The sequence below is a fragment of the Hevea brasiliensis genome, chromosome 8 (assembly GCF_030052815.1).
Source record: "Hevea brasiliensis isolate MT/VB/25A 57/8 chromosome 8, ASM3005281v1, whole genome shotgun sequence".
In the NCBI taxonomy this organism is placed as follows: Eukaryota; Viridiplantae; Streptophyta; class Magnoliopsida; order Malpighiales; family Euphorbiaceae; genus Hevea; species Hevea brasiliensis.
In genome coordinates, this window is record NC_079500.1 from 98,798,826 (window position 1) to 98,812,519 (window position 13,694).

Below are 13,694 nucleotides of genomic sequence, written 5' to 3' on the forward strand. Positions count from 1 at the left end.
CATTTGAGGAATTTGATGGTAGCTTTTAAGCCAAGGGATGATGAAACTTTGTATGAATCTTGGATGAGATTTAAGGAGCTTGAAATGCAATGTCCTCATCATGAAATACCGAAATGGATGATTGTTCAGAATTTCTACACCAGAGTTACTCCAACCATAAGAAACATAATTGATTCACAAGCAGGAGGAGATTTCATGAGAATGACAAGTGAAGAATGCTATGATCTATTAGAGAAGATTGCTCATAATACCCATTTGTGGGGAAATCCAAGAGCACTTGAGCCAAAGAAGGCTGGAATTTATGAACTTGACTCAGTTAGCTACATGAATGCAAGATTTGATCAGTTGACTCAACTTCTTAGTGATTTTTGCACAAAGGCAACAACCTCAACTCTTACAACTATGCAACAAGTTGCCTACACAGATGGAAGCCAAAGTTGTGGAGTTGATTACTCTTCTTATGGTGATGATTATTTGCAAGAACAAGCTGCTTATGCAGGAGGTTATCAACAAAAACCTATGGGAAATTCTTACTCTAACGTGAACAACTCAACATGGAGACCACAAGTAACTTTTGCTTAACAAGGTCAAAGCTCAAATTATACTCATAACCAGCAGTATATGCAGCAGAATAGACCTCAGTTTCAGCCTCAATTTCAGCCCACAAGGCAGCCACAACCTGGATATCAAGCAAGAGCACAACAATCCCTTCCACCTCATGAACTGAAGCCAACCTTGGAAAGCATGATGGAGAAATTTTTTGCTGAACAAAGCAAGATGAATAGCAAATTGGAGGATGAAATGCAACATATGAGACAAACCATGGATCAATTACAAACCCACAATCGTATGTTGGAGACTCAATTGGCTCAACAAGCAAGCTCATCGGGAAGTAAATCCTATGGCAAACTACCTAGCCAACCACAAAACCCTCATGAACAATGTAAGGTTGTGACCTTGAGAAGTGGTAAGAAAGTTGGTCAAGAGAGTGAAAACAAGAGAGAAGAAAAAGAGAGCACAAAAGAAGAAAATTCAGTTGAGAGCAAGAAAAATGAAAAAGAAGAAGAAAGCAAAAGTGAGCAAGATGAGGAAGAGAAACCATACATTCCACCTGAGCCTTACAAGCCCACCCTTCCCTACCCTCAAAGATTCATCAAGCATAAGCTAGACAAACAATTTGGCAAATTCCTTGAAATGCTAAAGAAGTTGTATATCAATGTGCCATTCACTGAAGCACTATCCCAAATGCCAAGTTATGCCAAGTTTTTGAAGGAGATTCTTACCAACAAGAGAAAGCTAGAAGATTATGATACCATCAACTTGGGAGAGCAATGCAGTGTTATAATTCAGAAGAAGTTACCTCCCAAACTCAAAGATCTGGGTGTGTTTTCCATCCCTTGTCATATAGGTGATAATTGTGTGACAAATGCCTTATGTGACCTTGGGGCTAGTGTTAGCCTAATGCCACTTTCAATATATGAGAAGCTGAATATGGGAGAGTTGAAGCCCACAAACATGTATCTTTTATTGGCTGACCGTTCAATTAAGTATCCAGAAGGCATTCTAGAAAATGTGCCTATCAAGGTTGGAAAACTCTACATTCTGGTGGATTTTGTCATTTTAGATATGGAGGAAGACAAAAAAATTCCTATCTTATTGGGAAGACCCTTTTTGGCAACAGTTGGTGCATTAATTGATGTAAAATGTGAGAAATTGACACTTAGAGTGGGAGATGATCAAATAATATTCAAAATCAATCCTGCCATGAAAAGGAAACATGAAGAAGTTGAGTCTTGTTTGCGGGTAGACATTATTGATGAGATTGTTCAAGAGCATTTCAGAAAAAGCTATCCACAAGACTCTCTTGAAAATTGCTTAGTCCATGGTGGAAGCATTGATGATGATAATCACAACATAGCTGCTTTTGCAAAACACTTGGAGAGCTCTCCACCACATCCTGAAGCCATAATTTTTCAACTTGAAGAAGTGTAAACTTTGGAGATTAAACCACCATCATTAAAGGTAGAGGATGCCCCAAAGGTAGATCTTAAACCTCTTCCTTCCAATCTCAGGTATACTTTTATTGGACCCAATGGAACATATCCTGTTATAATTAATGCATCTTTGACTGATATTGGGATTGATAAATTATTGAGAGTTTTGAGAGAATATAAGAGAGTTTTGGGTTATGCAATTGATGATATAAAGGGAGTTAGTCCAACAATCTGTATGCATAGGATTTTCCTAGAGCCAAATAGTAGACCTTCTATTGAATACCAAAGAAGATTGAATCCTACAATGAAGGATGTTGTGAAAAAGGAAATCCTAAAATTACGAGCTGCTAGAATTATTTACCCCATTTCTGACAGTGAGTGGGTTAGTCCTGTGCATGTTGTACCAAAAAAAGGTGGGGTGACAGTTGTTAAAAATGAGAATAATGAATTGATACCCACTAGAACTGTTACAGGTTGGAGAATGTGCATAGACTATAGGAAGTTGAACAATGCTACAAGAAAAGACCATTTTCCCCTTCTTTTTATGGATCAAATGTTAGAGAGATTAGCCAAGCATTATTTCTTTTGTTACTTAGATGGATATTTTGGATTCTTTCAAATTCCAATCCATCCTGATGACCAAGAAAAAACTACATTTACCTGTCCCTATGGCACCTTTGCATATCGAAGGATGCCATTCGGATTGTGTAATGCGCCTGCCACCTTTCAAAGGTGCATGATGGCCATTTTTTCTGATTTTATTGAAGAAATTATAGAGGTCTTCATGGATGACTTTTCAGTATATGGAACTAATTTTGATTCATGCTGGACTAATTTGTCTAAAATCTTGCAGAGGTGTGCTGATAATGATCTAGTGTTGAATTGGGAGAAATGCCACTTTATGGTCCAAGAGGGGATCATTTTAGGGCATTTGATCTCAAACAGGGGAATTGAAGTAGATAGAGCCAAAATAGAAATTATTGAAAAAATGCCCCCTCCAACCACTGTCAAAGGAGTGCGGAGTTTTCTTGGACAAGCCGGGTTTTACCGGCAATTTATTCAGGATCTTTCTAAACTTGCTAAACCCTTAACAAATCTTTTGAATCATGATGTTAAATTTGATTTTAATCAAGATTGTATGGTTGCTTTTTGCAGGTTAAAGACGGCATTAACAACAGCTCCTATCATGCAGCCCCTGGATTGGACTTTGCCATTCAAAATCATGTGTGATGCAAGCGAGTTTGCTGTTGGAGCTGTCCTTAGCCAACAAAAAGATAGAAAACCTTATGCCATTTACTATGCAAGCCGAACCCTTGATGAAGCTCAAGTTAATTATGCTACAACTGAAAAGGAGTTCCTTGCGGTAGTATTTGCACTCAATAAATTCTGTTCTTATTTGGTCAACTCAAAGGTAATAGTTTTCACTGATCATACAACAATAAGGTATTTAATGAGCAAGAAAGAAGCTAAATCTAGGTTGATTAGATGGATTTTGTTACTTCAAGAATTTGATTTAGAAATAATAGATAAAAAAGGTGTTGAGAATGTGGTGGCTGATCACCTTTCTAGGATAAAAACTGAAAATAAAGATGATGATATTGTGCCAATTGATGAGTTTTTTATGAATGAGCAGTTGTATGTGTTGAAATCTGCACTTCCATGGTTTGCTGATATTGTGAATTTCTTGTCTTGTGGTGTCTTGCCACCTGATTTATCTTGGCAGCAAAAGAAAAGATTCTTGCATGATGTTAAATTTTATTCTTGGGAAGAGCCTCTTTTGTTTAGGAGATGTAATGATGGAATAATTAGGAGATGTATACCAGAGGAAGAAATAAATGATGTTATTTACCATTGTCATTCCTTTGAATATGGTGGTCATTGTGGTGTCTCAAAAACTATTGAAAAAGTCTTGACATCAGGTTTCTATTGGCCTAATATGTTTAAACATGTGAGAAACTTTGTAAGCAAGTGTGATAGGTGTCAAAGGGTAGGCAATATTTCTAAGAGAGATGAGATGCCCCAACAGTCCATATTAGAAGTTGAATTGTTTGATGTGTGGGGAATTGATTTCATGGGGCCATTTCCATCTTCTTATGGGAATAAATATATCTTGAGAGGGGTGGACTATGTATCTAAATGGGTAGAAGCTATTGATACACCTACCAATGATGCAAAAGTTGTGATGAAATTCTGAAAAAATTTGTTTTGACCACATTTAGTGCCCCACGTGCCATAATCAGTGATGGTGGTAGCCATTTTTGCAATCACCAATTTAAAAAATTGATGAGAAAGTATGGGGTAAAGTATAGGATTGCCACACCACTTCACCCTCAAACAAATGGCCAAGTAGAAATCACAAATAGAGAACTTAAGCAAATCTTGGAGAAAACTGTCAGCAAGTCTAAAAAAGATTGGTCCCTTAAATTAGATGACACTCTTTGGGCATATAGAACAGCCTTTAAAACCCCCATAGGAACTACACCTTATAGGTTAGTTTTTGGGAAATCATGCCATTTGCCCGTAGAGTTAGAACATAAAGCTTATTGGGCCATAAGAGCAATCAATTTTGATTTACAAACTGCTGGACACAAAAGACATTTGCAACTTGATGAGTTAGAAGAATTGAGACTTAATGCTTATGAAAATGCTAGGATCTATAAAGAAAGAACTAAAAAATGGCATGATAAGCATATCAAGAAAAATTACTTTAAAGAAGGAGATTTGGTGCTCTTATCAATTCAAGGTTGAAATTTTTTCCAGAAAAATTAAAATCAAGGTGGTCAGGTCCATTTAAAGTTGTGAAAGTTTTCCCTCATGGTGCTGTGGAAATTTTTGGTGAAAAATCTGGTAATTTCAAGGTAAATGGGCAAAGGTTGAGGCATTATTCAATTTGTGAGCCAATTGAGAAGATAGCAACCTGCTATCTCTCTCATTCTCCATAAAATTTTGATTGAGTAAAGTCAAGCTAAAGACCTAAACTTAACATTTCTGGGCATAACCCACAATTTTTCATTGATTATTTATTTCTTTCATATATTTGTTTTAAGTTTTTCTATACTCTATTCAGAGTTTGACATTGTTCTAATTTTCTTGTGCAGATGGAATACAATTCATTGCAAGCAAATAAGCATTAAAAAAAATTTTTTAGTTCTAACTTTAAATTTCAGCTTTAAATTTTAGTTTTAAATTTGTTCACTTATACTTTTCATCTTTCTATTGTTGAATATTTGCTGGTGGATCTTGCTGGATTCCTTGCTCTTTTTGTTAATTTTAAGAGAAAGTTTTTCCAAACTTTGTCATCTTGGTTTAAAAAAAAAAGAAAATTATTTGAATGTGGATGTGTGAATTGGTGCTTTGAAAATTTTTTTTTATGAGTATTTGATGAACATAACAGGTTGAACAATTAGAATTCATGTTATGAAGGTCTAATCACTTAAATTCTAATTTGTTTCAATTTTTCAGGTACTGTGTAATTTTATCAAATTTGGGCAGCAGATTTCACAATCTGCGGCACAATCGATTTTGATTGTGTCGTAGCTTGTGTTCACTGGGTGGAATTTGGGCAGAATATTTCACAACCTATGGCACAATCGATTCAGCTTGTGTCGTAGCTTGTGTTCACTGGCCGCAATTTGGGCAGAATATTTCATAACCTGCGGCACAATCGATTCAGCTTGTGTCGTAGCTTATGTTCACTGGGAACAATTTGGGCAGAATATTTCACAATTTCTGGCACAACCTCCATCCTTGTGTTCTAACTTGTGTTGTTTTTTTTTTTTTTTGGTTTTGTAGGTTGACAACCCACTTCACTAGAATGGGCCCGCGACCAACCCCATGCTAAAAAGCCCACTAACCCATGATAAAAAACAAAAAAAAATTTTAAAAAAAAAATATTTCATGTCTTTATTTTAGTTGCTTCATTAATTAGTGTTTTTAGTGACTTGTTTAGTTAATATTTTGCTTATGTTGCTTTTCTTTTATTTGAAACATTTGCTTATTCAGTATTTTTTTTAGTTGCTCATAAGTATATTTTTCTTTTGAATCTTTAATGCTTTGCTCACTTGCTTTTATATGCTACTTCAGAATTTCACTTGATGAGTGGATATCTCATGGTTATATTTTTGGGCTTAACCTCCCTATTTCAACTTTTTGAGTTTAATTGCTTTAATGGATTCCATTCCACTGTTTTTTTTGCAATGAGTGCAGCAGCTATCCAAATTTTATTTAATTAAATTGGTTGCACCTTCACTGAGGTAACAATTTTTATCTCAACTTGTGTCATTTTCAGCACAAGTTGTGCTACCACTTATGAAACAGGGTACCCCTTATTCACTTTAAGCTTACATATCCATTCTTCATGCACATATTAGCCACCTATTTTCTGCACAATATTTGAGAGAACCCATTGCATTTATAGCCAAATAATCCCATTCCTTGCAATCTTTTAACATTGAGGACAATGTTCATTCTGAGTATGGGGGAGAGGGTAAATTTTTTGCAAAAATTATTTTTTTTTTCATTTACATATAGTGACATACTTATTCATTACTTCATACTTGTACATATTCACTTATATACACTGCATTTAGCTTCATACACTTAGTTATGCATACTTAGTTGCATATAGGTTCATTATACATTTATACATTTATGCATTTCATTCATTCATTTAAAATTTTTTTGGATTTTTAAACCAGCCTTTGAATTCCAGAAGTTGCTTATTCAAGCAATCTGACTTGCCTTTAGATGGTTAGTGGAATGAAAGTTCTAGCTGGGTACAAAGTCTTAAGCATTATTCTTTCTCTTACTTAATAGCTGAAAATTAATATATTCATCTAGGTATGCAGATTCTGATTAGTTATTTTGAGTTTTTGAGTGTCTGGATAAGCCTTTAAGGAAGAAAATGGTCATTGTCGTCTCACCATTCCTAGAACAAGCATCTTAGATCTTTCAAAGCGAAATTTTTAACTAGCATTTGATAAGAATATGATTTAGGCATTCTTTCATATTTTTAAACCTCATATTTAGCCTTAACCTACTTTAATTTCATTTCAACCCTTGCAAACCCCCTTAAACCTTAATTCCCTAATTTCTTTGGAACCCAAATCATTTACCTAGCCATAAAACCTAAACACTACCACCTATTTATGAGAATAATATTTTAGCAATTAAGTACGCATAAAAAAAAAACTTAGAGGATTGAAACATCTTGAAAAGTGCTAGAGTAATTGTGAAAAGCTGATAAAAAAAAACGGGGTCACCAAAATATCCCAAAGGTAATTTTGGGTGTGACATGAAATAGGGACACATACAAAATCAAAATAAATAAATAAATAAATGAAAGGGTATAAAAAGTAGTCCCTTTATATAATCATTGAGATAGCACTTGAGATTCATCATGAATTTCTTTCCTCTTGATTTAAAAGAAAAAAAAATTATATATAAAAAAAATGGAAATAAAAAAAAGAATATTGGATGCACTTTGAGTTTCATGATTAATATTATTCTCATATTTTATTTTCCTTAATCCCTTTTTTTGTTAACCATAATTTTACCCTATTGGACCCCATTACAACCCTTAAAAAGACCTAATGATTCTTTGAAAAACGCTTGTTACATTAGTGAAGTTAGATCTTTTATGCTTGCACATGGGTTTGGCAATATAATCTTTCATACATTACTCACCATCTATTTGAGACACATTAGCTATCTATTTCATTTAGGTTTGTTTTGGCATAGTTGACTCTTGTAGCTGGTTGGTATTTGTTGCTTGGGTTGATTGGTTAATTCTTAGCTATTCTGTAATTGTTGAGAGTGATTGCTTCATTCTTTGTGCTTCGTTGGTGGGAATTTGGAATGTTGGTAGCTAGAGGTAAGTTGGTGGTTTGGATTAGTGATTTTTGTGTTTTTAAAGACTAATTCTATTCCCTTCCAAATTAGTTTTAATGAAATTTTGCTTGGGGACAAGCAAGAGTTTGAGTATGGGGAAATTTGATGCATGCATTTTATATCATCATTTAGGTATAATTTTTGCACATAATTTACCCTTGTTCATAGCTATTACTATAGATATTAGCATATATTTAGTCAATTTTTCCTTTTTATACTTCTTAGTTTAATTTATGGAATTTATTTGTTTTGTAGGTTAAATTTGGAGAAATTTGGTGTATTTTGATCAGAGCAGCCATTTGGAAGAAATTAAAGTTGAATTGCAAAATTTTGAAGTTGAGATTAAAGAGGCCAAAAGTGACACAACCTACAACACAGCTTGTGTCACAGGTTGTGTCGATTGTCAGATATGCAGTTTCTCTCAGGCAGCAGGTTTCACAACCTGCGACACAACCCGCAACACAACTGATTCAACTTGTGTCGTTTTTACTGAAAATGGTTGATGTGGTATTTTCGTTCATCTGATTTAATACCTCACTTTCTCTGGAATATTCCACATTTTTACCCATTTTAGGGCAGACCTCTGAACCATATAAAAAAATCCTTTATCTCTTTCTTTCCATAAGGAGGAAAAGAGGGAGATTTTGCAAGAGAGAGAGGGAGAAAGGAAGAGGAGCACGTCTGGTTTTATAGCAGCAGCAGAGGACATTTCTGCAACTCTCCAGCAGCTGATACTTCATCATTCTACTGGGTTTTTCTATTCCTTAGCTTAGTTTTTCAATATTTCTTCATTTTTATACTTGGGTTTGTCTTGAAACCATGATTTGTGAGTAGATATTTGAGATTCTAGAGATGGGTTTGTAAATATTGCTTTGTATTGTGGTTTTTGAACTGATTTAGTCATTTAAATGAGATTTGCTACATTTTGATTTATTGCTTGTGAGCTTATTACCTTGCTTGATGAATGGGCCCTCATTAAGTTAAGTTTTAATCCTTGACAGATGGACTGAAAAGTGAATGTTTGGAATAGATAATCTTGCAATAAACTTAGTTTTCATGGTGTTAGAGATAAGCTAAGAGGATTAAGGGGACTTTCCAAAATCAATTAGAGCTTTAATTGGATTTTTGTTAGGTTTGAAATACCGTGAAAACAGGGTTTGATTTAATGAATACCAACTTTGAAATGCTTGAAAAAGGTTTCAAAAACTAAGAATTGATTTCCCTCAAAATTGCAATTCTCATGTGTTTGGCTAAATTAGGGATAAACCATATGCAAACAATATTGAAAACCCTATATCTAGAATCACTTTAATTTTTATTGAATTTAGATTTAATTCCTCCAAATTTCATAAATAGCAATTTCAATTTAAATTTTGGTAATCTAGTTTAATTAATTTAGTTAATTGTTTGATTTAGCTTAAATTCCTCAAATACCAATATTAAATTTTAAATTCTATTTTATATCTTTAAATTTTACCATTCTAATTAGCTTATTCTTTTATTTCCAATTTAAGCACAATTCCCTGTGAGAACGATATTATTTTTTTAAAACTATACTACTGTGACCCCTGCACTTGCGGAAGCACACCAACAATAAAATAAGAATTATCAATTCTTTTTACTACATCTTTTAAGAATTTTAAAATTCTTAAATTTACATTTTAGACATTATAAAACTCTATTTATTATAATACATCTATAAAAATTAATTTTTTTTGTTAACATTTTGTTATATTTGAAAAAAGGTGAATTATTTTCTAAAAAATTGAAATAATTTATATATAAATTTAAAAATTATTCAATAAAAATTATCTATAAAATTTTAAAAGTCATTTAAAAAAAATTCTTTTATTTAAAGTATAAAAATTTTAATAATGATATTGTAAAATTATCAATATTCATTTTGTTTATTTTGTTTATTATTTTATTGGTATAAGACTATTTCAACTTATTTAAAAAATAATAGAAAAAAAAAAGAAAAAAATACTAAATAAATCTAAAATTATGTTTTGGATCAAATAAGTCCCTATGGCCAACTAAGTCCATACCTATTTTTTAATAATAAAATAATATTTTTTATGGTTTTTTAAGTAAATATTAAACAATTTTTTATTCATCAAGTTTTTCATTTCTTTTTTTAATTTTATTTTAATTAAAACTAATAAATAAATTTTAATATTTAAAATTAGAAAAAAATATTTTATTAAGTGTGAACTTATTTAGCTTTAATTACTTATTATGGCTTATTTAGTTCAAAATTTAATTATGAACTTATTTAGTCAAAAACTTAATTTTAAAATTATTTAGTTCAAAACTTAATTTTTAACTTATTTGACCCTTTACTGAAAATTTATGTCTTATTTAATCTTTTAAAAAATATATATATATATTAGTCAACTTATTGATTTATCAACAATTGAAATAAAATTATAATTAATTAAAAATTTATAATATAATAAAAAAATAAAATGATAAAAATACATTTTAAATTATATTATTAAATAAAATAGTAAATAATTTACATACTGCACCAACTAGTTTAATGTTTAAATGAAAGAGAGATCAAATATCAATACAAAAACTCATATATCATTAAAAAAATTTTAAAATGCTTTCCGACAAATTAAAAAATGATTAAGATTATGGAATTAGTATCATATTATCCAATTCAATTCATTTGAGTTGTATTGAAATTTTTAAAACAAAATTAATAAAAAAATGATTTTAAAAATCCTTATTATTTTAGCTTTCCAAAAATATAAGAGCAAATTAAAAACACATTCTTAAATGACATAATTTCTTTAATCCAATTAATTCCTAACATTTAAAAAAAAAAAAAATAAGCCAACTTTTTTTTCCTCTTCAAGTGATATTACATTCTTTCTTTTTTTTGACATCATAGTCAATTTTAACGCAATTTATGAATGATCCAATTAAAGATATCTATATCAAAATTTTAAAAAAAAAAATCACAATAAAAAAAGAAACTTTTTATCTATGAGCTTTCTGGAAAATATTAACTTTTTAAAATTAATTATATTTTCACACAAACATACATAATTTCTATTGTTTTAAAATGTGATTTTTTAAAATAAAAAAATAAAATTTTCATTTTAAAAAAAATGACAAAAAAATTAATTACATTTAATTCTTAAAAAATTTTAATTTTTAAACATGAGATTGAGTTCGAGTCCCAATGAAAGTCTAATATATTGAAAATTTGTTATGTCCTTCAAAAGAAAATTCAAAATGAAAAAAGAAATTTTTATCAATAAGCTTCTTTTGAAATAAATTTTTTTTTTCACACAATCACTCTTATTTTTTATATTTTTCATAAACAAATTATAAAGTCTGTTATGCCTTCCCTTGGGATCTCCCTTCCCCTGTAAGGAATGAGGGTTAACTGTGTCAGTAGTCCATGTTCCAACATCAAGCAGCCACCTTTCAAGTTTAGGTATCCTTCCTCTTTAGAATTCATATACCTCCCTTCAATGCATCAACCATATACAAAACCCAAGACATTATAATTTGGTTTTGATTCATCTCTTTTGATCCTTCCTTGCTCAACTAGCCTGTCTCTTTTTAAAGAAACCAATAGACGAGCTACTTTTTCTTCTGCTTTCTTTGTCAATGCTCAATACTGTTACAGTATCTCGGCTATAAAATATCAGTTTGGAGGTTCATTTATTGGAAGTTTTTATTTCTTTTCTTTTTCTTTTTCTTTTTCAATCAATTCCTCTGCCTCAATTTTAAAAATCCCCATCTGGGTTTTGCTTCTTCCATTCTCAAGTCTTTTGTCCTGGGTGGGAAGATCAAATTTTCATCTCTCTTTTCAAGATTCTTTTGGATTCGTTAAAGGTGGGTCTTTATTAGATTCTAAGTTTTATGCTGCTAAGAAAAAGAAAAAGAGATTCCTGATTCCGTGTAAATGATTCTAAATTGAAAGCCTTTCAGACTACCATAAAAACCTCACTCTTTGCACATACTCTCTGTCTTCCTGTTCTATACTGTCCTCTCAATTCAATATGAACTCGTAAGCAAACATTGCACGTAAGTATTTACAGTCATGGAAACTATACATCCATCTTTTTATTGGTTTAGCCAAAGCACAGAGTGGACTAAAGAGGAGAACAAGGAATTTGAGAGGGCTTTGGCAATATATGATGAGCATGAGCCTGATCGATGGACAAAAGTGGCAGCTATGATCCCAGGAAAGACAGTATACGATGTGATCAAGCAGTATAGGGAGCTGGAAGAGGATGTTAGTGACATAGAAGCTGGGAAGATACCTATTCCCGGTTACGTTAGTTCACCCATTGCATTGGATTGGGTTGAAGATCGCAATTTTGATGCATATAGAAAGAGGCCTTTGCCTACCAAAAATGGTGACCAGGAGAGGAAGAAAGGTGTGCCATGGACGGAGGATGAGCACAGGTGAATTCCCTTAAATTTATTTATTTCATAATCATTTACTATTTACATTGTATACCCGGTTGTTTTATAGATTTTTTTTGTTTCAAAAATATGTTAGTTTGAAGCTTTGGTTATTACTGTTCAATTGCAGGCTGTTCCTTTTGGGGCTTTTAAAGCATGGAAAAGGGGATTGGAGGAATATTTCCAGGAATTTCGTAGTTTCCAAGACTCCAACTCAAGTAGCAAGCCATGCACAGAAGTACTTTATAAGGCAGCAGCTTTCTGGGGTGAAAGACAAGAGAAGACCAAGCATACATGACATCACAACAGTCAATCTCACTACTACTCCATCAGAGGGTAATAAACTTCCCTCGCTAGACCATTCCAATGCTCTTTTATCACAAAACGCCACTAGTATGCAGAAAATGTTAATTGATTGGAACGACTCAAAGAACGGATCAATTATGGTATTTGATTCTAGTCAGGGCAACTTGCTTGTGTCATCTCCTAGTGGGATTGCTTCCAATGGCTTTAAACTTCAGGAGCAAAATCTTTATGCTGGTGCCCATATCATCCCACATAACTTGGTTTTCCAGAGACATCAAATTCCTGGATAAGAGGCTATCCTTGAGTTGAAAGGAATCTGAAATGGCAGTGCTTTTGCTTTAGTTCTGTATGGTTTTGTTAATGGGTAGCCTGTGGTAGTCATTGTTTCTGAAAATAGCAGAGATTTTAAATCATATGATGTCTCAAATTTCAAAGCCCAGATGATGAAATTAAAATGTAAGACTGTTGAATGAGCAAGAAAATCCCAGTTTAGTAGGTTTCTTGGACAAAGGTGAAAGCTTACCATTTATTATAAATCTGCATCAAGAAACTCCTCTGTTTTTACAAATTCGTGCCAATCTTTTTTAGTTTTGCTCATAAATTTGGAAAAAATCTTGATGATCATAAAGTCTGATGCGAAAAATCTCATAAATTCTTAGCTTTATGCTTCAAGAACAATAAAGGAATTTATGAATTAGGTAGAAAAATTTTAATGCGGAGCACCTTATGCGTTTACATGACGTAGAATTCACTATGTCACAGATCTATGAGGCTGAGTTAGAAGCTGACTCAGACTGCACAACTTTTGAAATTCCATGGAATCTGACTGCTTGCATTTTTCTTGTCAGAAGAGACTCAGTTGAGCTATTCTTAGCTTTAAGCATTTCAACAAGGCCAAGTTGACCAAAGATTAGTTGTTATGAGAAGTGCACAAATCTAAGCCATAAAGAAAATAAGAAAAAGGAACATACAATATTTCAGTCTAAATTACATAAACAATACTTCAACTTAGAAACATGTAATGATAAAGTACCTATACTTCAATTTGTATTATAAAATTTGATCTTTAAT

General features: G+C 32.2%; 1 protein-coding gene and 1 non-coding gene across 2 annotated transcripts; one reads left to right on the plus strand and one right to left on the minus strand.

Annotated features, from left to right (window-relative positions):
- Positions 1–107, minus strand: LOC131182702 (small nucleolar RNA R71). The gene has a single exon (XR_009150963.1). It is a non-coding gene; the product is annotated as a small nucleolar RNA R71 (small nucleolar RNA).
- Positions 108–11,308: 11,201 nt separating this feature from the next.
- Positions 11,309–13,191, plus strand: LOC110673736 (transcription factor DIVARICATA-like). The gene is made up of 2 exons (XM_021836910.2): positions 11,309–12,317; positions 12,448–13,191. Exons 1-2 carry the CDS (start codon positions 11,950–11,952, stop codon positions 12,911–12,913), a joined length of 834 nt encoding a protein of 277 aa, XP_021692602.2. The 5' UTR covers positions 11,309–11,949; the 3' UTR covers positions 12,914–13,191.
- Positions 13,192–13,694: the final 503 nt, after the last annotated feature.

Bases quoted from the DNA above. Each gene is read 5' to 3' on its own strand.
- LOC110673736 (XM_021836910.2), top strand. From the start codon at position 11,950: ATGGAAACTATACATCCATCTTTTTATTGGTTTAGCCAAAGCACAGAG. The intron at 12,318-12,447 runs GTGAATTCCCTT...GTTCAATTGCAG, and splicing joins TGGACGGAGGATGAGCACAG to GCTGTTCCTTTTGGGGCTTT.